At 36.5% G+C, this 27194-nt stretch overlaps 1 protein-coding gene across 3 annotated transcripts in view; it reads right to left on the reverse strand.

Annotated features, from left to right (window-relative positions):
* The window catches only part of CPD (carboxypeptidase D), an 81969-nt gene that overhangs the window by 43157 nt on the left and 11618 nt on the right, over positions 1 to 27194 (reverse strand). For all 3 annotated transcript variants that reach the window (XR_006714784.1, XM_045487773.1, XM_045487774.1), the window contains exons 3-7: positions 7579 to 7721; positions 6613 to 6782; positions 5244 to 5593; positions 3622 to 3813; positions 2364 to 2531 (exon numbers count right to left, since the gene is read on the reverse strand). Coding sequence is in view for 2 of the 3 variants with exons in the window: in XM_045487773.1 (XP_045343729.1) it covers positions 2364 to 2531; positions 3622 to 3813; positions 5244 to 5593; positions 6613 to 6782; positions 7579 to 7721 (1023 nt within the window). In the remaining variant the exon portion in view is untranslated. The remainder of the gene's footprint in view (positions 1 to 2363; positions 2532 to 3621; positions 3814 to 5243; positions 5594 to 6612; positions 6783 to 7578; positions 7722 to 27194) is intronic.

Raw genomic sequence — 27194 nt, forward strand, 5'->3', positions numbered from 1 at the left:
AAGCCTCAACAAATTTTAAAAGATTGAAGTCATACTATGCACCTTTTCTGACCACAGTGTTATGAAACTAGAAGTCAGCTGCAAGAAAAAAATCTAGAAAGACTGCAAATACACGGAGGTTAAATAACATGCTACTACATAATGAATGGGTCAACCAAGAGATAAAATAAGAAATTAAAAAGTACACGGAAACAAATTAAAATGAAAACACAACAGTTCAAACCTTCAGGATGCAGCAAAAATGGTTCTAAGAGGGAAGTTTATAGCAAGATATGTAATGGAAAGAAACATGTCCACATGATTGAAGATGTATTTCCCCCCACGCCGATGACAAGATGTTGATACCACATGTTGAAATCTGTAAATTATTTTCACTGGAATGTAACTAGTATTAAGTTTTCAGATTTAGCCAACATGATATGTGACATATACTGAGAATATTCTTTGAAACTCAAATAAAAAATATTTTCTTTCAAATATTGTATGAAATATATTAAAAATTTATTTGCCAACCAGGCTATAACTTCATAATTCCTATTTGGGTATTTGAGAATTGTTCATGATTACTAATTGTAAAGATATTTTTTCCTATTACTGGGAAGCTTTCAAAGCAGTTTTTGGAGAATTTCAATTTACTTCTTAAATACAAATATCATAACTGTGTACTGTCATTCTAAAATGTCAGGTTAAAAAATAAATAGAATAAAAAATAAAATAAAATGGCAGGTTAATCTACATGCCATCAAATTTCAACTGTAATACTTCATTGGATATTCCAACATATGTTGACATTAAATTACTTCCCCATTACCCCTGGTGCTAATACCTTCACTCTTTTTTTTTTTAACAGCTTTATTGAGATGAATAGTTGACCTGTGAACAGAGGTTCGAATTACACAAATCCATTTACATGGGGATTTTTATTGATAAATACAGTACAGAACTACAAATGTATTTCTCTTCTTTACTATTTTCCTAATAACATAACATTTTCTTTTCTCAAGCTGACTTTATTGTAAGAATATGGTATATAATACATACAACATACAAAATATGTGTTAACCAACTATTATTGTTATCGGTAAGGTTTCTGGCCAACAGTAGGCTGCTATTTAAGTTTTAGGGGAGTCAAAAGTTAAAACGTGAATTTTCAACTGCACAGGGGGCCTGTTCCCCTCATGTTGTTCGGAGGTCAACTGTGATTCACGTAACATACAATCCATCCACTTAAAGTATATAATTCAATGTTGTTTACTATATTCACAGGGTTGTACAACCATCATTACTTTCTAATTACAGATAATTTCATCATGCCAAAAAAACCCCTGTACCCATTAGCAGTCACTCCCATTTCCTCCCACCACTATCCACTATAGCCTGAGGCAACTATTAATCTATGACCTATCTCTATGGATTTACCTGTTCTGAACATTTCATAAAATGTAGTCATATACCATATGGTTTCTAGTGACTGGCTTTTATCACTTAGCATATTTTCAAGGTTCATTTAAGTTATAAAATGCACCAGGACTTCCTTGCTTTTCATGGTCAAATAATATTCAATTGTATGGGTATACTACATTTTATCTATCCAAACATCAGTCCATGGATATCTGAGTTGTTTATATTTTTGGGTTAAAATGAATAATGCTACTATGAATATTCATGTACAAGTTTACATGTAGACATATGTTTTCTGTTCACTTTGGCATTGACACTCTCATTCTTACTTACAAGCCCTAGTTGGACATTGTGATGATTTTTAATCTTGACCTCTCATTCTATTCATCTAATCAATTCCTGCTGAATTATATGAAGGTGTGTAAGCCCAAATACTACATGAGAATAAGGCCAATGTGCTGTAGTTAAATACATAGCAAGGAAAAAATAAAAGAATGTCTTATAAACCTACATAAAAGGGTTTATTAAATTTTAGGGGAAAAAGGACTAAAGATTTCCAGTTTGTTAGTGTTTAATTTTTCTGAATCACAAAGAGTACGCTACTAAATTTCCAGTGAGACAGACAAATATAAAACACATGTAAGGGATAAATACAAAACACTTGAAGAACTAAGCAAGGCAGGGAAGAGAGGAGGGTGAGAAGGACAAGGGGAGAGAGAGATAGGGAGGAGGGTAGGAGGGAGAAGAAAATAGAGAAGGAGTATGTGGGAGGGGAAGGGAGAAAACAGCCAGAAAACTAGCTTAAAAAGCAATGAGAAAAGATCTTTATTACTGTCTGCTGCAAAAGCAGTAACAGGATACCAGTTTTGAGACAGCCTAAGACTATAAACAGATAAAATTCCACCAGGATTTTCAAATGCTCTCAACAAGAATTAATTACTGGAATATCAAGTTGCTATTACCTCCATGCAGGTTTGCTGACAGTACAAATGGATAGGACTTCATCCAGCTCATTACAGCAATAGTTTCTGGTTGGGTAGGATCTGTGATCTGAAAGAACTGGTCTGGGAAATTTCGGTTCAGGTCAAAGTTGTTGCTGTTGTTTCTGCCAATTACACTCACGGAATCTCCTGTATGATAAAGTGCTCAAATTTAAGCCATGTTTCACTTACATTTTAATCCAACACATACTACTTCAGCTAATCTTAACTCAAAGGTAAATGTGAACACATCAGGCTTCACTCCGAATAAGCACACTATGATTAAAAGACACATCTTTTTTGTATTGTACATTAATAAGGTGTTATCTCTTCCAGATCTTTTGAACAGAGAAGTAAAACCATTATCTTTTCATTTCTGCCCTCTGTTCACACTTTGAGAGGAAAAAAAATCCAACTATATAAATTATATTGTTAGTACTACTCAACTGTCAATAATCCATATACAATGACATGATCACAAAGTTGAGTGGACACGACTGATCAGAAGGAAGTTCTATTTTACCGGTACATAGGTCACTAAAACAGACCAAATGGAAGTAAGAAAATTGTGGTATGCTTACACTAACATATCATGAAAAGCTAATCAAGAACATAGTTGGAAGTTTAACCAGATGGAGAAAAAAGGGTTGAACTTAAGTTTATGTCCCTTTAAAAAGGAGTGGAACCCTATTATTATCATTATGATGAGAAAAATCTGAAAGTGAGTGAAAAAAACATACATTATTTTTTAGTAAATAAGAGCCATTACCAAAGTGGAAAACTCCATTAAATATAAACTTGATAGGGGCACCTGGGTGGCTCAGTCAGTTTAGCGTCCAACTTCAGCTCAGGTCATGATCTTGTGGTTCATGAGTTCGAGCCCACATCTGGCTCACTGCTGTCAACTTATCAGCACAGAGCCCACTTAGGATCCTCTGTCCCCCTCTCTCTGCCCCTTCCCTGCTTGCGCTCTCCCAAAAATAAATACATTTTAAATTATATATATTTATACATATTTATGTATATATATTTATGTATATATATGTATAAACTTGATATCATAATTGTTGACTGAACTAGCCTATCTTTTAAGAATACAAAAGCTGCAACAATTATAATTATGAGAACAAAATAAGAAGAAATTCTGAGGAAACAACCAATTCAAATTCTCTTCTACTCCCAAATAATCATAACATACGATGATCGAAAAGGTCAGCATTAATAGACGCCTCTTCTTTACCTTCCTGGGCCTTTTCATACCCATCAGGATTCATGGATGGCATAAGGTGAATTCGAGTGCTGAGAACTAGATCCGTCACTTCAGGGTCTGTTCCAAAGTTCTTACAAAGGTATTCAATGAGGTTCAACAGCAGTTCTCGTCCAACCACTTCATTTCCATGCATATTTCCAATGTACTTAAATTCCGGTTCACCTGAAAACAAAACAATTACATGGAAAAGTCTTTTTACCTTTTTTACCTTTTTATTTATCATGGACTCTATTTTTTCCCCAACACATATAAAGACCCTGAACTAAAAATTTTTTAAAAGATATATTTTGGCAAAAGAAGCAGTTAAAAGTATGTTATAAAGCAGCTTCCTTACTAACATATATGTCTAAGCAGGCTCAAAGCATACACAAACAGACAGACACACACACACAGACACACACACAGACACACACACACCCATATAATATGAAAATAAAAATACTATTAGGAAAAGACATGAATAGACACTTTTCCAAAGAAGACATCCAGATGCCTAACAGACACATGAAAAGATGCTTAACTCATCATCAGGGAAATACAAATCAAAACCACAATGAGATACCACCTCACACCTGTCAGAATGGCTAAAATTAACAATTCAGGCAATAACAGATGTTGGCAAGGATGTGGAGAAAGGGGAACACTTTTGCCCTGCTGGTGGGAATGCAAATTGGTGCAGCCACTCTGGAAAACAGTGTGGAGGTTCCTCAAAAAATTAAAAATACAACTACCATATGACCTAGCAATTGCACTACTAGGAATTTATCCAAAAGATACAATTTACACAAAAGATGCACAAATGCTGATTCGAAGGGGCACATACACCCCAATGTTTTTAGCAGTACTATCAACAAGAGCCAAATTATGTAAAGAGCCCAAATGTCCATTGACTGACAAATGGATAAAGAAGATGTGGCATGTACACACACACACACACACACACACACACACACACACACACACAATGGAATGTTACTCTGCAATCAAAAAGAATGAAATCTTGCCATTTGTGACAACGTGGATGGAACTGCAGTGTATTATGCTAAGTGAAATAAGCCAGTCAGAGAAAGTTAAATAGTATATGATTTCACTCATATGTGGAAATTAAGAAAGAGAAGAGATGAACATAGGGGAAGGGAAGCAAAAAGAAGATAAAAACAGAGAGGGAGGCAAACCATAAAAGACTCCTAAATACAGAGAACAAACTGAGGGGTTGTTGGAGGGATGTTGGGTAGGGGGATGGGCTAAATGAGTGAGGGCATTACGGAGGGCACTTGTTGGAATGAACATGGGTGTTGTATGTAAGTGATGAATCACTAAATTCTACTCCTGAAACCATTATTACACTACATGTTAACTAACTTGGATTTAAACAAAGTTTAAAAAATTTAAAAAGTACTATTAGCAGAAAAAATCTAATCTATACATTTTATTAAATACATGGATTTTCTTCTTTTCTCGCCAAAGATTGGTTACATTTTCTTTATTCCACTTATACGTTCTAAAGGTGACATTTCTAGATGAAACATAGAAATACGGTACATAGTTCTGAAAGGCACTACTGAGATTATGTATAAGACCACACAAATTACCTGGTTCATGGACACCTGGGTTATCAGATATCTCCATTACATAAAGTTCTCTTGACTCTACTGATTTTCCCAAAGAATAAAGCCGGGTGATGTTAGGATATTCATTGGCAAACCTTCTCAGGAAGATTTCCATATCAGGGAAATGGTGGTGATGAAAGTCCTTTGGCTGAATTGGCTGGTGTAAGGATTGGGTTCCAGGAAGATTATTAAGCAGAGCAACTGTGCTAGCGGTTACTACCATCTCAGTTGTGTCAGGGATTATTGAAGCCACAGTTGGCCGAAGGGAAAAATTCACCTTTGTGGCTGGTCCTTCTTTCACTATTATATTATTAATAGTCAGTGGCATATACCTGCAAAAAATTTTTTTTGAAAAAGTGGGTGGCTTGCAGTTAAATTCAAACACACGATGCTTTTACATTATAAAAGCACAATAGCCCTTTCAGACTTTGACACTTAGTGATCTATCAAAATTCGAACTAAATAAAGATAAATGGGTAAATTCAAGACTTTTAGGATACGATCTCAGAGAATCCCTGATGACATCTTTAAAGAACTATTTCTCTTACCATCTTCTCAGTACCACACATTAGAATGCTTACCAAAAATTGCATGCCAAGGAGAAAAGAATATGAAACACAGAGGTCATTCACCCACTGCATCCCATTCCTTGCTGTGCCTTGTCAAACTGACTTTCCAACTACCTTTCTAAATAGGGAAATACAGAATTAAATGAAAGGTTTTCAGTTAAATCCTTAGCAAGCCAAGCTTGCAGAAAGGTGCTCAGGGGAGGTCAGAAACCACTCATTTCATATATTAGAAAGCAAATGATAAGACAGCTCTTTAAAATGTCTTTTTCAGAGCTCTGAGTTTGTTCTACTCTGTTATTCATTAGCGTTGAGGCAACATTTTACACAGCTGACCATCTTTTGAATCAACCTTTTAAACTGGTCCTTCCTCACAATTTTACAACCATACTTCATATCCAGTTATACTGTTAGACTACGTGACAAAAGCCTCCACAATACTATATTCTCATTATATAAGGAAAAACAAAGGCCAGATAGAGCAAACAACATTTCCTAGACTATATTTCTGTCTTAGCTATAAACAGAGGCTTGATATTTTTAGAGTCTAGTTTAAAATTTTTTCTTAATGTTTTTATTTATTTTTGAGACAGAGCATAAGCAGAGGAGGGGCAGAGAAAGAGGGAGACACAGAATCCGAAGCCGGCTCCAGGCTCTGAGCTGTCAGCACAGAGCCTGACACAGGGCTCGAACTCACGGACTGTGAGATCATGACCTGAGCCGAAGTCAGACGCTTAACCAACTGAGCCACCGAGGCACCCCTAGAGTCTAGTTTAAATTCTTACCCAGTTAAAACTGCTGTAATGTTGTAAGTTCCAGGAACAAGTAATCTGTGGAAATCACCAAATCTGCCTGTTGTGATATTATGATTAATACCAGCCACTGAGATGGTTGCGTTCTCTAAGCCAGATCCTGTTACTGAATCTTTAACAAATCCTTTAACTCCAATGTGGACCTGAAAAAAACAAGAATCAAAGTAGACTGCTCAAAGATAATTCAGAAGGCAAGAGAGCATAACCCCTCTGCATTGATCCTAGAATTTCTTTTTTTTTTTAAGTTTATTTATTTTATTTTGAGAGAAAGAGAGAGCGTGCATGAGTGAGGGAGGGGCAAAAAGAGAGAGGGAGAGAAAATCCGAAACAGTCTCTGTGTTGTCAGAACAGAGGCTGATCCCACAAACATGAGATCATGACCTAAACCAAAACCAAGAGTTGGATGCTTAACTGACTGAGTAACCCAGGTGCCTCTGATTCTAGAATTCCTAAAAAAGTATGTTACTACTATTTCCCTGAAATATTTTTCAATGCCTCCAAGTTAAAATAAAATATAGACAAAAATATTAAATCCTTACACTTAAGTCATATGTGTCTGACATCTAGACTAGTAATAGACTTTTGAAATTCCCTTTCCTCTAAACCAGACTTCTAATTTTCTCGACAAGTAATAATTTCTCATTAAGTAATAATTGCTGGTATATCCAATAGTATATTATCCTGCCTGATGTTTAAATTAAACTTGCGTCCATGGTTCATACAGCGGTAAAGCCTCTCTAGCTCATATGACCACATGACATTGTAAGAACTCGACAGTACAAACCTGATTATTTCAGTTTATAAAAGTGTTCTAGGACAATCAGAGAAAGCCCTCTGGAGGAAATGAATGGTTAAAGATTGCTACTCATATGCAACTGAATTTCTCCCTTATATCATCCATTATTTCTGTACCCCACCCTTCCAGTCAGCTACTTTTACCTTTTCAATCAATGTGATCAAAGACTCACGATTGTTCTCCCATTCTTGTCGAAGCTGTGAAGCAGGGGGGTACTTGCAACAAGACAGTTCTAATGTGATCTCAAAACAGTTGGCCCATACATAATTGTAATCTTGCATGCCACCTGTAACATAAAGGAAAAAAAGTAAGTTTACTCTTGGATTTTTACTCTCAGAAAGACCAAAGAAATTAAATCAGTCATCTCTGCATGTATAAATTTTCTTTTCATAAAATTGTTTGAAATTGCAGAAAGCTCTTGGATTATAGAGGAGACTAAGAAGGAAGGATAAAGGAATATACACCAAAAAGGAATATGCATACGTAAAGCAAATGTATTTGACTGGTGGGATGAACAGTTAGGAAGAGCATAAACACATGGGTTAATAACAATAGCAATAATGCTAACAGCTCTACAATTTGAGTGTTTACATGCCAGACCTATTCTATGAGCTCTATGAGTATTAATATTTAATCTTTACAAAAAGTGTATGAAGCAGGTGTTACTATTTCACCCATTTTACAAATGTAAGAAGTAGGATACAGAGAGAGAGGTTAAGATTTTTGATAGCATGAGCATGAAAGATACACATGATCTTAAAGTTGTGAAGGATGTTCATGCCAAGCATTAAGTGCCTACTATTCTAACTGTACTCCCTTTTATGAAGAAGGTGGCAAGAGAAAAAAAGAAAGGCCAAATCCAGGGTGGTGCAGTTACACAAATCGGGGGCGTGGGGGAGAAGACACAACAAACCCTTTCAAAATGTGTTCAGTGGGAGAGGGAAGTAAAAAGGGGAAGAGGCATCCATAGCCAACTACTTTCACCACTTCTACACCCATATAAGCCCACTCACTCATTCCGTAGAAAGCTTATTACCTTATCATTCCTGTCACTCGATTTTTAAAAATAGACTTTATTTTTTAGGGCAATTTTAGGTTTACAACAAAACTGAACAGAAGGTACAGAGATCTGCCATATACCTCCTGCCCATTCACAAGAATGGAGTCTCTCCTTATCAACATCTGCACTAGAGTGGTACATTTGTTACAACTGATAAACCTACATTGTTGACACTTCCTTACCACTCAAAGTCCATAAATTACATTAGGGTTCACTCTTGGTATTGTATATTCTAAGGGTTTTGACAAATGTATAATGACATGTTTCCATCATTCCAGTATCATATAGTGTAGTTTCACTGCCCTAAAAATTCACTGTGCTCCGGGGCACCTGGGTGGCTTAGTCGGTTGAGCGTCTGACTTTGGCTCAGGTCATGATCTCATGGTTCGTGAGACTGAGCCCCATGTTGGGCTCTGTGCTGACAGCTCAGAGCCTGGAGCCTGCTTCAGATTCTGTGTCTCCCTCTCTCTCTGCCCCTTCCTTGCTCATGCTCTCTCTCTCAAAATAAACAAATATTAAAAAAAAAATTCATTGTGCTCCATGTATTTATCCCTTCCTCTTCCTTAACCTCTGGCAACTACTAATCTTTTTACTATTTCTGTATGGTTTTGCCTGTTCCAAAACGTCATATAGTTGGAGTCATACAGTATGTAGCCTTTTCAGATTGGTTCCTTCCATTTAGCAGTAGGTATTTAAGGCCTCTTCATGTCTTTTCATGACTTGATAGTTTTCTTTTTAGTACTGAATAATATGCCATTGTATGAATGTACCACAGTTTATTTTACCTGATCACCTACTGAAGTGTGTGTTGGTCGCTTCCAACTTTTTTGGAAACTTTTTTAAATGTTTGTTTATTTTGAGAGAGGGAGATGGAGAGAGAGAGAGAGAGAGAGAGAGAGAAAGTGCAAGCGGAGGAGGGACAGAGAGAGAGAGAGAGAGAAGAAGAGAGAGAATCCCAAGCAGGTTCCAAGCCCAGCATAGAGACTGCTGCGGGCTCAACCTCACCACCATGAGATACTGACCTGAGCCGAAATCAAGAGTTGGATGCTCAATCGACTGAGCCACCCAGCTGCCCCATTGCTTCCAAGTTCTGGCAATTATGACTAAAGCTACCGTAAACATCTGTGTGCAGACTTTTGTGTGGACCTAAGTTTTCAACTCCTTTGGGTAAATACCAAGGAGCATGGTTGCTGGATCATATAGTAAGTATGTTTAGTTTTTCAGAAACAACCACACTGTCTTCCGAAGTGGTTGTACCATTTTGCATCCCCCTACCAACAATGAAAGAGAATTCCTGTTGCTCTACATCTTCGTCAGCATTAGTTGTTGTCAGTGTTCTGGATTTTGGCCATTCTGCTAGGTGCGTAGTGGTAACCTATTGCTTTCATTTGCATTTCCCTGATGACATACAATATGGAGCATCTTTGCATGTTTATTTGCCACCCGTTTAACTTCTTTGTTGAGGTATCTATTAAGGTCTTTGGCCCATTTTTCAATCAGGTTGTTATTTTCTTATTGTGGAGTTTTAAGATTTCTTCATATATTTTGGGTAACAGTCCTTTATCAGATGTGCTTTCTTTCTGTTTTGGGGCAGAATAATATTCCATTGTATGTGTATACCACATTTTCTGTATCCATTCAACTGTCAGTGGACATTTAGGTTGTCTCTTGGCAACTGTAAACAATGTTGCAGTGAACATGGGTGTGCAATTATCTTTTCAAGATCCTGCTTTCAATTCTTTTGTATATATACTTAGAAGCAGGATTGCTGAATCATATGGTAATTCTATTTCTAACTTTTTGAGGAAGCTCCATACCATTTCCTATAGCAGCTGCACTATTTTTATATTCCAACCATGCAGGGTTCCAATTCTCCACATCCTCACCAACATTTGCTATTTTGTCTTTTTTCAATAGTGACCAGCCCAAAGAAGTGTAAGGTGATAAGTCATTGTGGTTATGATTTGCTTTTCCTGATGATTAGTGATATTGAGCATCTCTTCATATACTTATTGTATATGTATATTTTCTTTGAAGAAATGTCTACTCAAATGTCTACTCCCCTTTTCACTCAGACTAAAAGCCAGTCTTTACAGCAGCCTAAGGCCCTACATGATTTGTCTTCCACCATTTCCCTTCCCCCTTTAACCTCCTTTCATACTCTCTCCATCACTCTGCATCCACCACAATGGCCTCTCTGCTGTTCAGTGGACACACTAGGTACCTCCTGAATTTGGGTCTCTGCTCTAACTCTTCCCTTTGCCTGGTATGTTCTCTCCCAGATAGCCGTGCTTGACTAACGCCCTTACCTCCAGGTCTTTGCTCCAATTTCAACTTGACAGTGAGGCTTGCCCTGACTTCCCCATTTAAAGTTGCTACTTACTCTTTCCCCACCACTATCCCCAAGCCCATCCCACCAATGCTTGCAATTCCCCTCACCCTTTTGTACTTTTTTCTTTTTTTTCTACAGTACTTAACAATTTACCTATTAAGTTTATTATTTACTGTCTATTTCTCCCTGCTAGATTATAAGCAACATAAGAGCAGAGATAGCTGCTACATTCACTGATGGACAGTCCAAATACTAGAAGAGTATCTGGCAAACAGTAGTCTTTCAGTAAACATGTGTTGAAGGAATGAAACTAAGTAGCTAATTAAGATTACTGTTTTGAATGTATCAAAATTGAATGCCCATTGAATATCTATGTAGAGATATCCAACAGACTTGTCTTCCTAGAATATATGCAAGTTCATAACCACCACAAGCCCAGTAACTTGGTCTTAACCTTTTTCTTAGAAGGCAACGTATCCATCTTTTGGCTTCTGCTAATTGTCCAGCATCTTGGTACTCACTTTGGGTCTGACATCTATGATTATCTTTGGTTAACTCTCATTTGTATGTACACATGTGGACATACACGTACCATTCACCATACATAATATTTATTAATCTTTTCCAATTCTTTTTAAAATTTTTTTTAATGTTCATTTATTTTTGAGAGAGAGGAGAGAGACAGAACACAAGTGGGGGAGGGGCAGAGAGAGAGAGGGAGACACAAAATTCGAAGCAGGCTCCAGGCTCTGAGCTGTCAGCATGGAACCCCATGCAGGGCTCAAACCCATGAACCATGAGATCATGACCTGACCTGAAGTTGGATGCTTAACCGACTGAGCCACCCAGGGGCCCAAATCTTTTCCAATTCTTACTACCATATTGGTCATAGTACAATGGTCATTGTGTGTAAGACATTATACTAAGATTATATGGATTTATAAATAAGAGACATACCTTTTTTCTTAATGTTTATTTATTTTTTTATGATTTTTAATGTTTGTTTTTGAGAGAGAGAGGGAGAGAGAGAGAGAGAGAGAGAGTATGAGTGGGGGAAGTACAGAGAGAAGGGGGCACAGAGGATCCAAAGCAGGATCTGTGCTGACATCAGTGAGCCCAATTTGGGGCTGGAATTCACAAACCGAACTCATACACCGTGAGATCATGATCCCGTGCGAAGTCTGAGGCTCAACCAACTAAGCAACCCAGGCATCCTAAGAGACATACCTTCATTCAGAGTTTAAAGTCTTGGTGAGGAAGCAGAACACAGAACACATAAAAATAACAATTTCAGAAGAATGCAAGTACGACTAATACAAGTTTTTTTTGCATATGTAAAACTTACTGGCTGTGTTAAATTGCAAACATGGCCAACTCACACTTGAATTATGCCAGAACGCAGTGAAGTAGACTGCTTACAACACTATAATCACCAGGCTTGAGTTCTGGCATTCTTTTGTCTGTCCCTTAACTGTCTTACTTCAGTAGCAATTTAAGAAATACTAGCTAAGAGCAACAACAAGACCATGTTTACAGTAATATTTTGGAGTATTATCTAATCAGCTTTTTACACTTAACTTTAATAGTACTGTAATTAGCCAGTGCCAATCAATGACACATATAAATATATTCCTGGAGTGGGGGGTGGAGGGTAAGGACAGAAGTCTTTAAGAAATAAGACTTCGGAGCACCTAAGTGGCTCAGTCTTTGAGTGTCCAACATTGGCTCAGGTCATGATCTCGCGGCTCATGAGTTTAAGCCCCCCATTGGGCTTGCTGCTATCAGCAGAGAGTCAGCTTCACATCCTCTGTCCCCCTCTCTCTCTGCCCCTCCCCTGCTTATGTACATGCGAGTGCTTTCTCTCTCTCTCTCTCTAATGTTTAATAAACATTTAAAAAGTTTATTTTTTTATTTTTATTTTTTTTATTTTTTTAGTTTATTTATTTTTGAAAAAGAGACAGAGTGAGAGGCGGAGGGGCAGAGATAGAAGGAGTCACAGAATCCGAAGCAGGCTCCAGGCTCCGAGCTGTCAGCACAGAGCCCGACGCAGGGCTTGAACTCACGGAGTGTAAGATCATGACCTGAGCTGAAGTCAGACGCCCAACCGATGAGCCACCCAGGCGCTCCAAAAAAGTTTATTTTTTTGAGACAGAGAGAGACAGAGCATGAGCAGGGGAGGGGCAGAGAAAGAGAGGGAGACATAGAATCTGAAGCAGGCTCCAGGCTTCGAGCTGTCAGCACAGAGCCCAATGCAGGGCTTGAACCCACGTACCGTGAGATCATGACCTGAGCTGAAGTTGGATGCTTAACTGACTGAGCCACCCAGGTGCCCCCCAAAATAAAATTTTTTTAAAAGTAAATAAAAATTAAAATAAGACTTCAAGAAAAGAAACTATATCCAGCAGCGTCCAATCCCACAAAGCACACACTATAGCCATTTTTAAAAATCATATAACACTAAAAACAATCCAAAACTAAAGGTCAGATTCACGGAGACAAAATTCTTTTTGTAGGTCCCATAGATTTGAGAAAATATTACAGTGAATGTACCTAACTGTAACACATCTTTGTCAAGTTAATGTTAGCTTCACAGCATAGAATCTAGTGGAAACACAAAATATGAATTAAATCTTGGCATACATTCCCCAAATGTTCTTTTGATAAGACACTAACAGAAAGCCATGTAAAATAGTATTGGAAATAAAAGGATGACTATACTACATTAAAAAAATTCAAAAATCAATTCCTTTCCCATATTTTAGCAATAATCAGAAAATATAATGGAAAAAAAAAGATTTCAGCAACAAAACCCATAATACATATAGGATTAAATGTAATAAAATACATAATCAATAAGTTAATGTAAAATTTTACTGAGGGATGTAGATTTCACACTTCTAGATAGGAGGCTTATACAGATATCAATTTCCCTGAAATTAATTTACAAATATTACTCAGAAAAATAGATTCTTATTGGGACTGAACAAAATGATTTAGAATCTGGAAAAATAAATGGATGACAACATCCAAAAACCTTAAAAAATAAGAATGATAATAGGGACTTGTATTGCCACATATTAATATATCATAAAACTATACTTACTAAAGTAGTGCATTAAGATCAAAATAAGTGGACCAATGGAACAAATTAGAAAGCCCAGTAACATAAACAAAAGCATTTGCAATGTGATTAAAGACACATTTAAAACCAGTGGGGAATGAATTAGTTGGCAACTGTTACATGAACAACTGATCAACTATGTGACAAAAAATATAGGTGAGTTTACCTCATATCATACCAAATAAACTCTTAAACTCATATGGAATTTGATGTAAAAGTGAAACCACAGACAAAACTAGAAGTTAACATAAATATTTTTATACTTTCAGGATGAGGAAAGTCTTTCTAAGTATGACAGCAAAGTAGTAGGAAAGTATAAAAGGAAAAAAACGATAGATTTAACTAGCTAACAATTGTAAAATATTTGTTGATTCAAAAACTACCTTTAAAACCATTTAAAAAAGAAACTAAGAAAAAAATCCATAAAAATAAAGGGAGTATAGAACATTCCTGGGTAACAAATGAATAATTATGTGTATAGAACCTTCAAAATAGGCACAACCTTAACACAGAAATGTCTTTTCCAGGAATTTATTCCAAGATAATTGCCATGGGGAATGAGGACTGTATGTTTAAACTGAAGGAGAGGGGCATCCGGGTGGCTCCGTCAGTTAAGCATCCAACTCTTGATTTTGGCTCAGGTCACAATCTCACACTTTGTGAGTTCAAGCCCTGTGTTGGGCTCTGTGCTGACAGAGCAGAGCTTGCTTGAGATTCTCTCTCCTTCTCTCTCTCTGCCCCTCCCCTGCTTATGCTCTATCTCTCTGTCTCAAAATAAATAAACTGAAAAAAAATAAAAATAAAAATAAACAAATGGAAGGAGAATAACACTGGAAACAATGTGAATGCTCAAAAGTGGTGGATCAGTTTATAAATTATCATATAAAATGGGCTACTATGCTACTAGTTAAGGTGTGGCAGATACACATTTATGGGAATGATATTTACCATGTAATAACAAAAAAAAAGGCTATAAAACAGCATATGGAGACAAATCTTTTTGCATGATACTTTAAATTCTACTCTTTGAAACATACAGTTTCTCAGTTCTTCTATACTCAAGTACAAGTTAACTGATACAAAACAATTTTGACAATCTCTCTAATCAACAAGCTCCTTTACAGTTTTTTTTTTTTTAAGTTAGGTTTATTGAGGTATGGTTTATATACTGGAAAATTCATCCCTTTTAAGTATACAGTTACATGAATGTGTACATTCATGTGCTTAATGAATGTACACATTCATGTAACTGTATACTCCACCACAATTAAGATACAGAACATTTGTATCATCCCAGAAAGTTCCCTTCTCTCAGCACCAATCTAATTTCTTTGCCTATATTTTTGTCTTCTCCAGAATGTCATATAAATGAAATCATATAGTGTAAAGCCTTTTGTATCAGACTTCTTTCACTCAGCACAATGCCTTTGAGAATCATTTATATTGTTGCATATATAAATTCTCTTTTTTATTATACTATGTATTCCACTGCAAGGATGTAGTACAATTTGTTTATCCATTCACATGATGGGTATTTGAGTTGTTTTCAGTTTTTGCTTATTATGAAGAGTTGTGTATAGACCTTACTGTGGGCATATAATTGCATGTTTTTTGGATAAATATCTAGGAGTGGCATCGCTGAGTCATACAGCAAATATAAGTTTAACTTTATGAGAAACTATCAAACTGTTTTCCAAAGTGGCTGACCATTTCACATTCCTACCAGCAATGCATGAATGTTCCAGTTGTTCTTCATTCTCACCTAACAAACTGCTCAAGCAACTGGTCAGACTTTTTCGCTTTAAGTATTCTAGTAGGTGTGCTGTGGGATCTCATTGTGGTTTTAATTTGTAATTTCCCTGACAATGAATGATATTGCATATCCTTTCATGTCTTTATTTATCATCTATACTGGGAGACCTTAGAAACTAGGGGCTGTTGGTAGTACTGTATAGAGGAGGGACCTTAAGAAAGGGATCCCATAAAGTTGTCTATGAATCCCTGGGCTCAATCCTGAACAGCACATGAGTGGGCATGCCCCTAAAAAGCACACCAAAGGCACTGAGAACTGAATTACAAAACAGACCACTTCCCTGGTCCCACACTGGTCCATGGGAGGTAAGTACGCAGAATAGATCTGAACAGAACCACAAAGGCTTTGAAAATTGACATTCAATCACAGCCCACAGGAGGCAAGTCAAAACGTACAACTGAATGCAACTGGGTCACTCACTGCTAAAACAAACAAAGAAATCATCATTTTTTAAAATAAAATTTAAACAAGGTTCAGATTTCATAATGTAAGATCCAAAACGTCGAGCCTATACCCCAACATTATTTGACATTCAGAGAACCAGGAAAATGCATGGGGGCCTGGGTGGTTCAGTCGGTTAAGCCTCCGACCTTGGCTCAGGTCATGATCTCACAGTTTGTGACTTCAAGCCGGGCATCAGGTTCTGTGCCAACAGCTCAGAGCCTGGAGCCTGCTTCGGATTCTGTGTCTCCCTCTCTCTCTGCCCCTCCCTGTTCACACTCTGTATCTTTCTCTCTCTCTCTCTCTCAAAAATAAATAAGCATTTAAATAAAAGAAAAAAAAAAAAAAAAGAAACGTTAAAGAAAGTTCTTCAGGCTAAAAAGAAATGATACCAGAGAGAAACTTGGGATTTCCAGAATGAAAGAACAACACAAATGGTAAATATCTGGGTAAATATAATAAACTATTTTTTTCTCTTAAGTTCTTTATGTACAACATTTGAAAGAAAAAAATCATAACATTGTCTGGTGGCGTTTTCAATGTATATACACATAATACATACGACAACTACAATATAAAGTGGGGGAGGGTAAAGATGCGGTGGTAAGATCTATGCATTCCTCCTGAAGTGGCAAAATACCAATCCTAGGTAGAACTGTGAAAAGTTAAGCTGTAAATTGTAATCCTAGAGCAACTACCAAAACAAACAATACAAAGGAGCTATAGTAAAAAAACAAAACAAAAACCACACAATAGATAAAATACTAAACACTCAAAGAATCCCACAGAAGGCAGGAAAGAGGAAGCAGTAGAATTAAAAAATAAAAAAGGGATAAACAGAAAAATAATTTTAAAACTAGGCTTAAATCCAAACATATCAACAATTATATCCAATGTAAATGGTATAAACACACTAGCTAAAAGGCAAATTGTCAAATGATTAAACAAGAGCCAATTAACATGCTGTCCATAAGAAACTCACTTTAAATATAATGGTATAAGCAAGTTAAAAGTAAAAGAATGGAAAAAGATATACTATGCAAACACAAATCAGATGGGAAAATGGAAGGGCTTTATTAATATCAGATAAAGTAGACTTTAGAACAAGAAAAAGTGCCAGGGATAAAGAGGGATATCACATAATGATAAAAGGGTCACTTGACCAAGACAACATTACAATTCAACTCCATCACCAACAAAATCTAAATGATATTTATAGCATATTCCACCCAACAACAGCAGCATAAACACTCTTTTCAAGTAGAAATGGAACATTCATCAAGACAGACAATATCCTGGGTTGTAAAACAAACTTAACAAATGTAAAAGAACTGAAATCATACCAGGTGTATTCTTTGACAAGATGGAATTACATAGATCAGTAATAGAAAGCTATATACAGAATATCCTTTTCTTGATGAAATCTTATAAAAGCACATTTTCTTTGAGTCTATAATAAACTATTCTCAGAAAACAACTTATGAGTTGTGATATCTACTGACTCTACCTATTTCTAAACTCATAGGAGCCCTCCAATGTGAATAGTAGCAAAGTAACTTTTACTTGCAAGACAAAAAAAAAAAACAGATGAATCTCTCCCATCTTTAGAATATCAGAAAGTTTTTATTCACCAATTTCAAAGTTCAGTTTAGAAATTATTTCTTTAAGGGTGACCGGGTGGCTCAGTCGACTAAGTGTCCAACTTTGGCTCAGGGCATGATCTCACGGCTAGTGAGTTTCAGCCCCGTGTTGGGCTCTGTGCTGACAGCTCAGAACCTGGAGCCTGCATCAGATTCTGTCTCTGGCTCTCTCTGCTCCTCCCCCACTTGTGCTCACATTCTCTCTCTCTCTCAAATATAAATAAACATTAAAAAAATTTTTTTAATCATCAAAAAACTGGAAGCAAATTAAGATATCAACTGAATTATGAATAACTTAATTTTTTTGCAAGATGCCACAAATAAGCATTATTTGTTTTCTGTGTTAAACTTAACATTTATTTTTCCAACACTAAATGTCAAAGACTCTATATAATGAGTAATCTTTACTGAGTAGCTGGTTCAGATCCTGTCCTCTTGATCTTTTCCTCAACAAAAACCTACCTATACGAAGCTAGAGTTCCCTGTAATAGAGAACAGCCATTCATCTGGAGATAAGCCTGATGTTACTGACAGCTGCAGCTACTTCCAGATTCAGTAATACATGTGCTTTTTTTTTTTTTTTTTAAGTGGATGTCATGTGGCTCAACATAGACTAAAGGATTAAATATCAGACTTCAGAACAATATCTTTATCCAGTCAAAAAAAATTTTAATTTGGGGAGTAGAACATTCATTATTGGCATGCCTCAAAGCAATAAAGCACCATACTAATAGTATAAAGGATCTGTTATTTGTCCAACTTATTAACAGTCATAAATAAGCAAGCCTCTATTATCCATTCGTCTCTCGGGGCTATCTAAACCCTTCAAACTTGTTTATTCAAAACAAAATAATTTGGAAAAATCATACAACACTTCACATATTTTTAAAACATTTTTTAAAGTTTATTTTTAATTTCGAGAGAGAGAGAAAGCGCAAGTGGGGGGAGGGCACAGAGAGGACACTGTCAGCGCAGAGCCTGATGCAGGGCTTGAACCCATGAACCATGAGATCATGACCTGTGCCAAAGTCAGCTGTTCAACCATTTGAGTCACCCAGGTACCCCACACTTCACATATTTTTAAGTTGATATCTAAAAGTTTTCATCTTGGGGCGCATTGGGTGGCTCAGTTGGTTAAGCATCCAACTTCAGTTCAGGTCATGATCTCACAGTTCATGAGTTCCAGCTCTGCATGGGGCTCTGTGCTGACAGCTCAGAGCCTGGAGCCTGCTTCGGTTTCTGTGTCTCCCTCTCTCTGCCCCTCCTCCACCTCTTAAAAATAAACATTTAAAAAAATTTTTAAAAAATAAAAGTTTTCATCGTAACTTCAAATAGTTGCAAACAATGTAATTTCCTGGATAGCATATATTTTTATATTTTTTAAAGTATTTTTTAATGCTTATTTATTTTTGAGAGAGAGAGAGAGAGAGAGAGAGAGAGAGAGAGACAGTATGAGCACGGGAAAGGCAGAGAGAGAGGGAGACACAGAATCCAAAGCAGGCTCCAGGCTCTGTGCTGACAGCACAGAGCCCGATGTGGGGCTCAAACTCACAAACTGCGAGATCGTGACCTGAGCTGAAGTCAGATACTTAATCGACTGAGCTACCCAGGTGCCCCTAAATTTTTATATTTTTAAATAAAACTTTTACACTGTATCCAAATAAATAAAAATATAGATTTAATTCCTGGAATCCCTTTTAAAAAATTGTGTGAGGGGCACCTGGGTGGCTCATTCGGTTAAGCGGCCGACTTCGGCTCAGGTCATGATCTCACGGTCTGTGAGTTCGAGCCCCGCATCAGGCTCTGTGCTGACAGCTCAGAGCCTGGAGCCTGTTTCAGACTCTGTGTCTCCCTCTCTCTGACCCTCCTCTGTTCATGCTCTGTCTCTCCCTGTCTCAAAAATAAATAAAACGTCAAAAAAAATTAAAAAAAAAAATTGTGTGAACATTTCTTTAACATTGGGAATTTTACATTTTCCCTTTTTCTATTTGAGCTTTTATTTCCATTCCACTTCATCCATAGATTATTTGAGCGTGATATACTTGCATGGTTCAAAGTCTTTCACTGATCATCCTATAACACTTCAGTCTATAAATATGTATGTATGTGTATTTAAATTTTCCTTAACATTTTTTTTTAATGTTTATTTATTTTTGAGAGAGAGACAGACAGAGCTTGAGCAGGTTAGGGGCAGAGAGAGAGGAAGACACAGAATCTGAAGCAGGCTCCAGGCTCTGAGCTGCCAGCACAGAACCCGACATGGGGCTTGAACCCAAGAGCCGCATAATCATGACCTGAGCCGAAGTTGGATGCTCAACCAACTGAGCCACCCAGGCGCCCCTCCTTAATTTTCAATGACTTAAATGTCCTAAGTATTAATTTTTGTCTTCTAGATTCAATTACTACAATAACTACTGGCATAAAACTCATCAGAAAGGCAAAATTATAAATTTTGATAAACAATAAATGGAACACGTAATAATTACTAAAAAAATCTTTCAAAAAATTTCTTATTAAAGTTTTTTAATGTTTATTTATTTTTGAGAGAGAGAGAGATACAGTGTGAGCAGGGGTGGCTCAGAGAGAGAGGGAGACACAGAATCTGAAGCAGGCTCCAGGCTCTGAACTGTCAGCACAGAACTGGATGCAGGGCTCAGACTCACAAACCGTGAGATCACGACTTGAGCAGAAGTCACACACTTAACTGACTAAGCCACCCAGGGGCCCCTTAAAATATCTTTTAATAAGAAGTTTGGAGTGATGCTTTATTTATTTATGTATGTATGTATGTATGTACGTACGTACATATGTATGTATGTTTATTTTTGAGAGACAGAGCGTGAGCAGGGGTGGGAGAGAGAGACAGGGAGACACAGAACCCAAAGCAGGCTCCAGACTCCAAGTTGTTAGCACAGAGCCCCACAGGGGCTCAAACCACAAGCAGCATGATCATGACCTGAGCTGAAGTTGGACGCTCAACCGACTGAGCCACCCAGGCATCCCTGGATTGATGCTTTTATAATACCATTAAAGTAATCACCAAAAGTCACTTTTGTTTTGGTGCCCTAGAAGTTTGTAAAACTGAGTCAACATACCGTAGTGTGGGGTGCCTGGGTGGCTCAGTTGGTGGAGTGACAGACTTTGGCTCAGGTCATGATCTCACAGCTAATGAGTTTGAGCCCTGCCTTAGGCTCTGTGCTGACAGCTCAGAGCCTGGAACCTGCTTTGGATTCTGTCTCTGTCTCTCTTTGCCCCATCCCAGCTCAGGCACTGTCTCTTTCTCAGGTATAGATAAACATTAAAAAACAAAACAAAACAAAACCCAAAACATACCACAGTGTGCTTCACATGGGTAGAAAAGTATGCCTATGTTCAATCAAGAGGGAGAAGAGGATATGTGATTGAACCCCCACAGCAAGCATCTCTTTCAATTTTTCTAGGAAAGAGTAGGTATGGAAGGACTGGAAAATTTATTTCCTTTAAAGTTATCAAAACAAACAGGTCTCTTCCTTCTCCCCACACATACCTCAGTTTGAAAACCACTGATTTAGATGACTTCCTCTACTCATAAGGAGAAATGGCAAAGAAAGAAAAAAGGCATAAAGTTTGCTTTTAAACCTACCTACCCAGGCATCTGGCTGGCTTAGTCAGAAGAGTGTGTACCTCTTGATCTTGGAGTCATGAGTTCAAGACCAGTGTTGGGTACAGAGATTAAATAAAGTTTTGAAAACTTAAAAAAAAAAAAAAAATCCTTACTTACTAATCCAGAGCTTTCTATGCTCAGAAAAAACTGAATGCAATGAACCATAAACCCTATAATGCTCTCATTCCTTTACTTGTATCAAAAAATAAGCCTAAAAGTGTAACCATTAGGAATATGTCCAGTAATACAAATTGTGATCACTACTTATTGTTAACAGGTAGCTAAGTGTTCTGATAGAACGATCAACTCATACTCATTAACCTCCTTCATTTGTCTAACAACAAACTTTCATATGATTTAAGACACTCAATTCATCTTTACCAAGGAACCAGTCCCTATTACTGTTCTCACTACAGAGAGATCTAGTTCTGTTGGGGGAGGAGAGGTACTTAAAGACATTCAACTCTTCATTCAAAAATGGGACACTCATGAATGACTCACTCTTACGTCATAAGCAGAAAGTCAATAGAAAAAATACAATCAATGCTTCAGTGTTAAGACTTAAACATACCAAGATTTTTTTTTTTAACTTGCCTTAGTAGGCCAAACTACAAACTATCAAACTGTATCATACAAGAACCCTATAAATCATTCACAGAAAACAACTGCAATGTATTTTTTTATTAGGACGAGCATTTTAGAGTGTAGGAACAGAGATAGGCAATTTCTACTCTATTTTTAAATTTGGAGCTTACTGTTATTTCTTTAATAAAACTACTTCAAAGGATAGTGAGAAGTTCTCACAACTTTGACATCTGTGAATAATTTCTTTATAGATAGTGACTTATTAAGTGATAATCTTGCACTCCCTGAGATATTTTTAAAAGCTAATGAGCACAGGGCTCCTAAAAAATTTTAAGTGGAACATCTGAGTCAAATGAGTGGAAAAAACAGAGGTTGCTCTTGAAAACAATTTCCCTCACTTTGACCAAATCTTAACTGAACTTAGTCTTTGTATTCTCAGCAACTTTATCTTATGAAAATCTATTTCCTTCACCACTCCCACTGAATATATATTTGCTAATGATATGGTTCTACAAAGTTAAACTAAATTACACAGTCCTGCATCTGTTTTCAGTTTTGTTTAAGTTGGTCAACAGGATCTCCCACACAACTTTTGAACTGCATTTTCCTTCTTTTTTAAAGGTATTTTCCCATCCTCTACCGCCTGATTTAATTAGAAAAAAGAAGAAAAAGCACATCTAATTTCTAAACATCAGACCTGAAGATTTAGGGACCAAATCCTGAAGTAGTGATTAATGTTTGATTCTCAACCTTCACGTAAGTCTATTGCCACATTGCAAAATACACAACTGCACAGCTCCTAAAGGTCAGATTTTATATCAGGCTATATTTCAATTTTCTAAAGCAAACCCCTGACTCAGGTAGAAGCAAATATTCTGTTTGAGAACAGTTTTACCTTTTTGCTTTCCTTTTAAATCAGGCAGCACTCAGATTAAAAGAGAATGAGAAAAAAAGGAAGGAAGAGGTCCAATCGACTCCTTAGTGTACAAGATCAGGTAAGACCAAAAGCACATTTACTAATGCACATTTGACAATCAATAGTATTCTTAAAGCATGAACGGTGGACTGAGAATTAATATCTGAACTTCCAGCATTACTTAAAGAAAACATCTCAGTGCAAAACCAGAAGTACATTCACTTTGGAGGTAAAAACAAAACAAAACAAAACAAAACAAGAAAACAAAACCCACCCATCTGCTCATTTATATATGCATTCTATTATATATATATATATATATATATATATATATATATATATATATACACACACACACACACACATATATATATTCTAGTTGAATTTCTGGCTCCAGCTCTAAGCAATTAAATTATGCCAGGAAACAGTATCAATTCAATTTTCAAAAATCATATATACCACATATGCTTTCAACATCTCAAAGGTCCTAAATCTCTTTATCATCTTGATTTCTCTCCCAAGCTCCAGAGCCTATTTCCCAACTGCCCGTTGGGTACTTGTAACATCAAGTACCATCCCCAATCTACACTCCTCTCCCTACCTAGAGAGAACACACACACACACACACACACACACACACACACTCCACTCCTCCAATTAGTTTTCCCATTTTCATTATCATTCTTATTTTTCCAGGCTCAAAACCTCCAAGTTATATCTTTGAGTCCTTCTTCTGGACACTCTGTTCTACCGTCTAACTGATGGTCAATCCTGTAATTTTTTTTTGTAGTTTCTTATATTCATCCTCCCTTTTCACTCCCACAGAATCCCTCTAGCTAGAGCCCTTATCTCCCAGAAAGACCTTGCTCCAAAAAACTGTAAAAACCTCCCTAGTCTCTCTTCCTCTAGCACTCTTTCTGTGCCAATACATTTTGTATAAAGATAACTCCAAATAAATGGTACCACACTGTCCTTATTATCAAATAATTCACACTCTAGCAGAAGACGCAAAAACCTATTAACAACATAAATGGATAAACATTATATTGATGGTATTAACAAAAAAACCCTGGGAAGGCAAGAGTGACGGTTACTACACTGGAGGTTTCAGGGAACTTACAAGGGAACTGGAGAAAAGCAATCCAGAAAATAGCCAAAAGTTCATATTTTAGGGAAAGGACAAGGAGTACAGGTGTGAAGTAGGAGAGAAGACCAGAAATGTAGGCTTGGGTCAGACTCTGGGATTTGTAGTGTCATAACATAAGTTTAGATTTGATATTAAAATGTGAAATAAGCAAAGGTATAAGAACGCTTTAGGTTTTTGTAGGTTTGCTACTTTGCTTGTAATACATAATTTTAAAAACAAAGTAATAGGAGCGCTAATAGAACCAGACACATCTTCCATAAGTGTAACTAGTGGTAAATTACCTATCCTCTACACTTCAGATTAGTAAAGACTCTGCATGAAAATTAGATATGAGGACAGTATTCTGTACATGTTCATTAGGTCAGGTTGATTTATTTATGTTATTTAAATCCACTGTGTCCTTACTGGTATTTTTGTCTTTGTGACCCAACAAATACGGAGAGAAACATGTTTAAAATCTACTGTATTTACGAATTTGTCTATTCTTAATGTCAGATATTGCATTTTTTTCAGTTTTACACTGTCTATTTGATTCTTTTTTTGTTTCAAAAAGATTCTGATTTTCTGGTGTCAAATGATTAACTCATAATGCCCTGGGTTTTCATTTTTGTTTTGCTTTTTGTGTATTTATTTGAGTATAGTTGACACAAAATGTTACATTAGTTTCATGTGTACAACGCAGTGATTTGGCAAGTTTATACATTATGCTGTGCTCACCACAAGTGCAGCTACCATCTATCCCGATACATCTCCATTATGACATCATTGACTGTATTCCTTATGCTGTGCGTTTTATTCCTATGACTTTTTCATTCTATAACTGGAAGCCTGTATTGCCCATTCACTTCACCCACTTTGCTCAAGTCTCACCCTCCTCACCTGTGATAACCATCAGTTTGTTCTCTGTATTTATAGATTTGATTCAGCTATTTGTTTAGTTATTCATTCATTTGTTTGTTTAGATTCTACTTATGAGTGAAATCACATGGTATTTGTCTTTCTCAGTCTGCCTTATTTCCCTGAGCGTAATACCCTCTAGGTCCACCCATGTTGTCTCAAATGGCACAAATGCATCCTTTTCTAATGGCTGTGTAATATTCCATTGTGTATATACATACACATACATATATGTATACACATACACACACACAAACCCCACATCTTTCTTATCCATTTGTCTATTGATGGACACTTAGGTTGCTTCCATCTCTTGGCTATTGTAAATACCACTGCAATAAACATAGGGATGCATGTATCTTTCCAAATTAGTGTTTTTATTTTCTTTGGGTAAATACCCAATAATGGAATTATCGGATTATATGGTATTTCTATTTTTAACTTTTTGAAGAACCTCCATACTGTTTTCTACAGTGGCTGTACCAATTTACATTCCCACCAACAGTACACCAGGGTTCCCTTCTCTCCACATTTTTACCATAATGCCCTGTTTAATGACACAGAAAATGCTCCTCAAGAATAAGCTTTTCAGTTCATTTTTGGAGCAAATATAACTTTCATGCTGTTCAAAACAATTTGGTAATTGTTTTTCCCATGTTTTTCCCTTTCCACCAGCAATCTACTTCAAGCCAAATATACCTCAATATTTAGAGTATATCAGTGCTGCTCAGTCTGACCTCCCCTTTATGCAAAGAATACTTGTCTACATGATCAAAGATGTTTATACTCACAAAAAAACTGAATTTCTTACGTTATATGCTATCTGGTCACATTTCATAACTCTCTGCCCATAAAAGGAGAAGGGGAAAAAAGTCTGAAATAAAGTATAAAAGGAGAAAGAAAAAAGTTTGATAAATCCACACAACATTTTCTTCTTCCAGAGGAGAAAAAAATTCATAATTATCAGTTTGAAAAGACTCAGTCCCAAGTTAATAGTGGTTCAAAAAGACGTAAGTATAAAGCCTCTGGCAGCTGGCTTAATTAATCATAGAATGCATAGACTCACACGAACACACACAGGCCTGACAATATTTCTGACCAATTTCCTATCTCAGCACTCATTCAAATAACACAGAAAACAATCTAAAAGTAAGTCATTTCAGAGAAACATGTATGGCTTAGTCCTCACTGGAAATGGCTGACATATAAACAAGACAGGGCAAAATAAAAAGTCTAAATAGTAAGTTACCACATGCAATTTATAAAGTGTTTTGTTCCTACTTAGAATTTGAAAATAAATCAACTTTACCATAGAGTGACCAAAAACAATGCATTTTTAAACTATAGGCCATGACCCATTTGTGGACTGTGAAATATAGAAGTAGGTTCAGATAAGCATTTTTTGTTTAATGAGCTGGTAGAGACTGGAAAACAACAATACCAGAATATGCCACAAAGTTAACTATTGTTTCATGAAATGTTTCAATTTTATACATATATGGAATGTATTTAAATGACTGAAAGGTATTTTACATTGTAGGTCACAATAAAAAAAAAAAAAAAAAAAAAAAAGTCTGAAAAATACAGCTCTCGGATCTACCAGTAAGACAAGCTTATTTTCTCAGAGTGGGAACGAAACTAAGAGGAACAGTTTTATAAATTTTTGTAAGATTATCTCATCTAAAGATCATCTAAGATTTTAAATAACTGTGTACTCATTTTTCAGGTGCTGAGAATTCACTTATTCAAAATTCAAAAAAGGCTTATTTTTTCCCTTCTATAGACCAGGCATAGTTCTATGAGCTAGAAATAGAAAACTGAAAAAATCAAGTCCTGCCCTCATGAAGTTTAAGTTCTACCAGACAGAAGTTAGCCATTGTGCCAGCTGCTAGCCTCAGTGTTTTACGTACATTCTCACTTGGGCCTCATAATACTATGAGGTAGATAGTATTTATCCTCATTTTATATATGCGGGAAATGAGGCTTAGAGAAATTACTTAACTTGTCCAAGATCTCTCTTCTTCTCTCTCTCTCTCTCTCTCTCACACACACACACACACACTCGTATGTGGCTAGTCAATAGTAGAGCTGGAATTCAAACTCAAGGCATCAGGATTCCAAAGCTCTACCCTTAGCCACTATACTACTCTGCCTTCTAGAGTTC

This window comes from Leopardus geoffroyi, chromosome E1 (genome assembly GCF_018350155.1).
Source record: "Leopardus geoffroyi isolate Oge1 chromosome E1, O.geoffroyi_Oge1_pat1.0, whole genome shotgun sequence".
In the NCBI taxonomy this organism is placed as follows: domain Eukaryota; kingdom Metazoa; phylum Chordata; class Mammalia; order Carnivora; family Felidae; genus Leopardus; species Leopardus geoffroyi.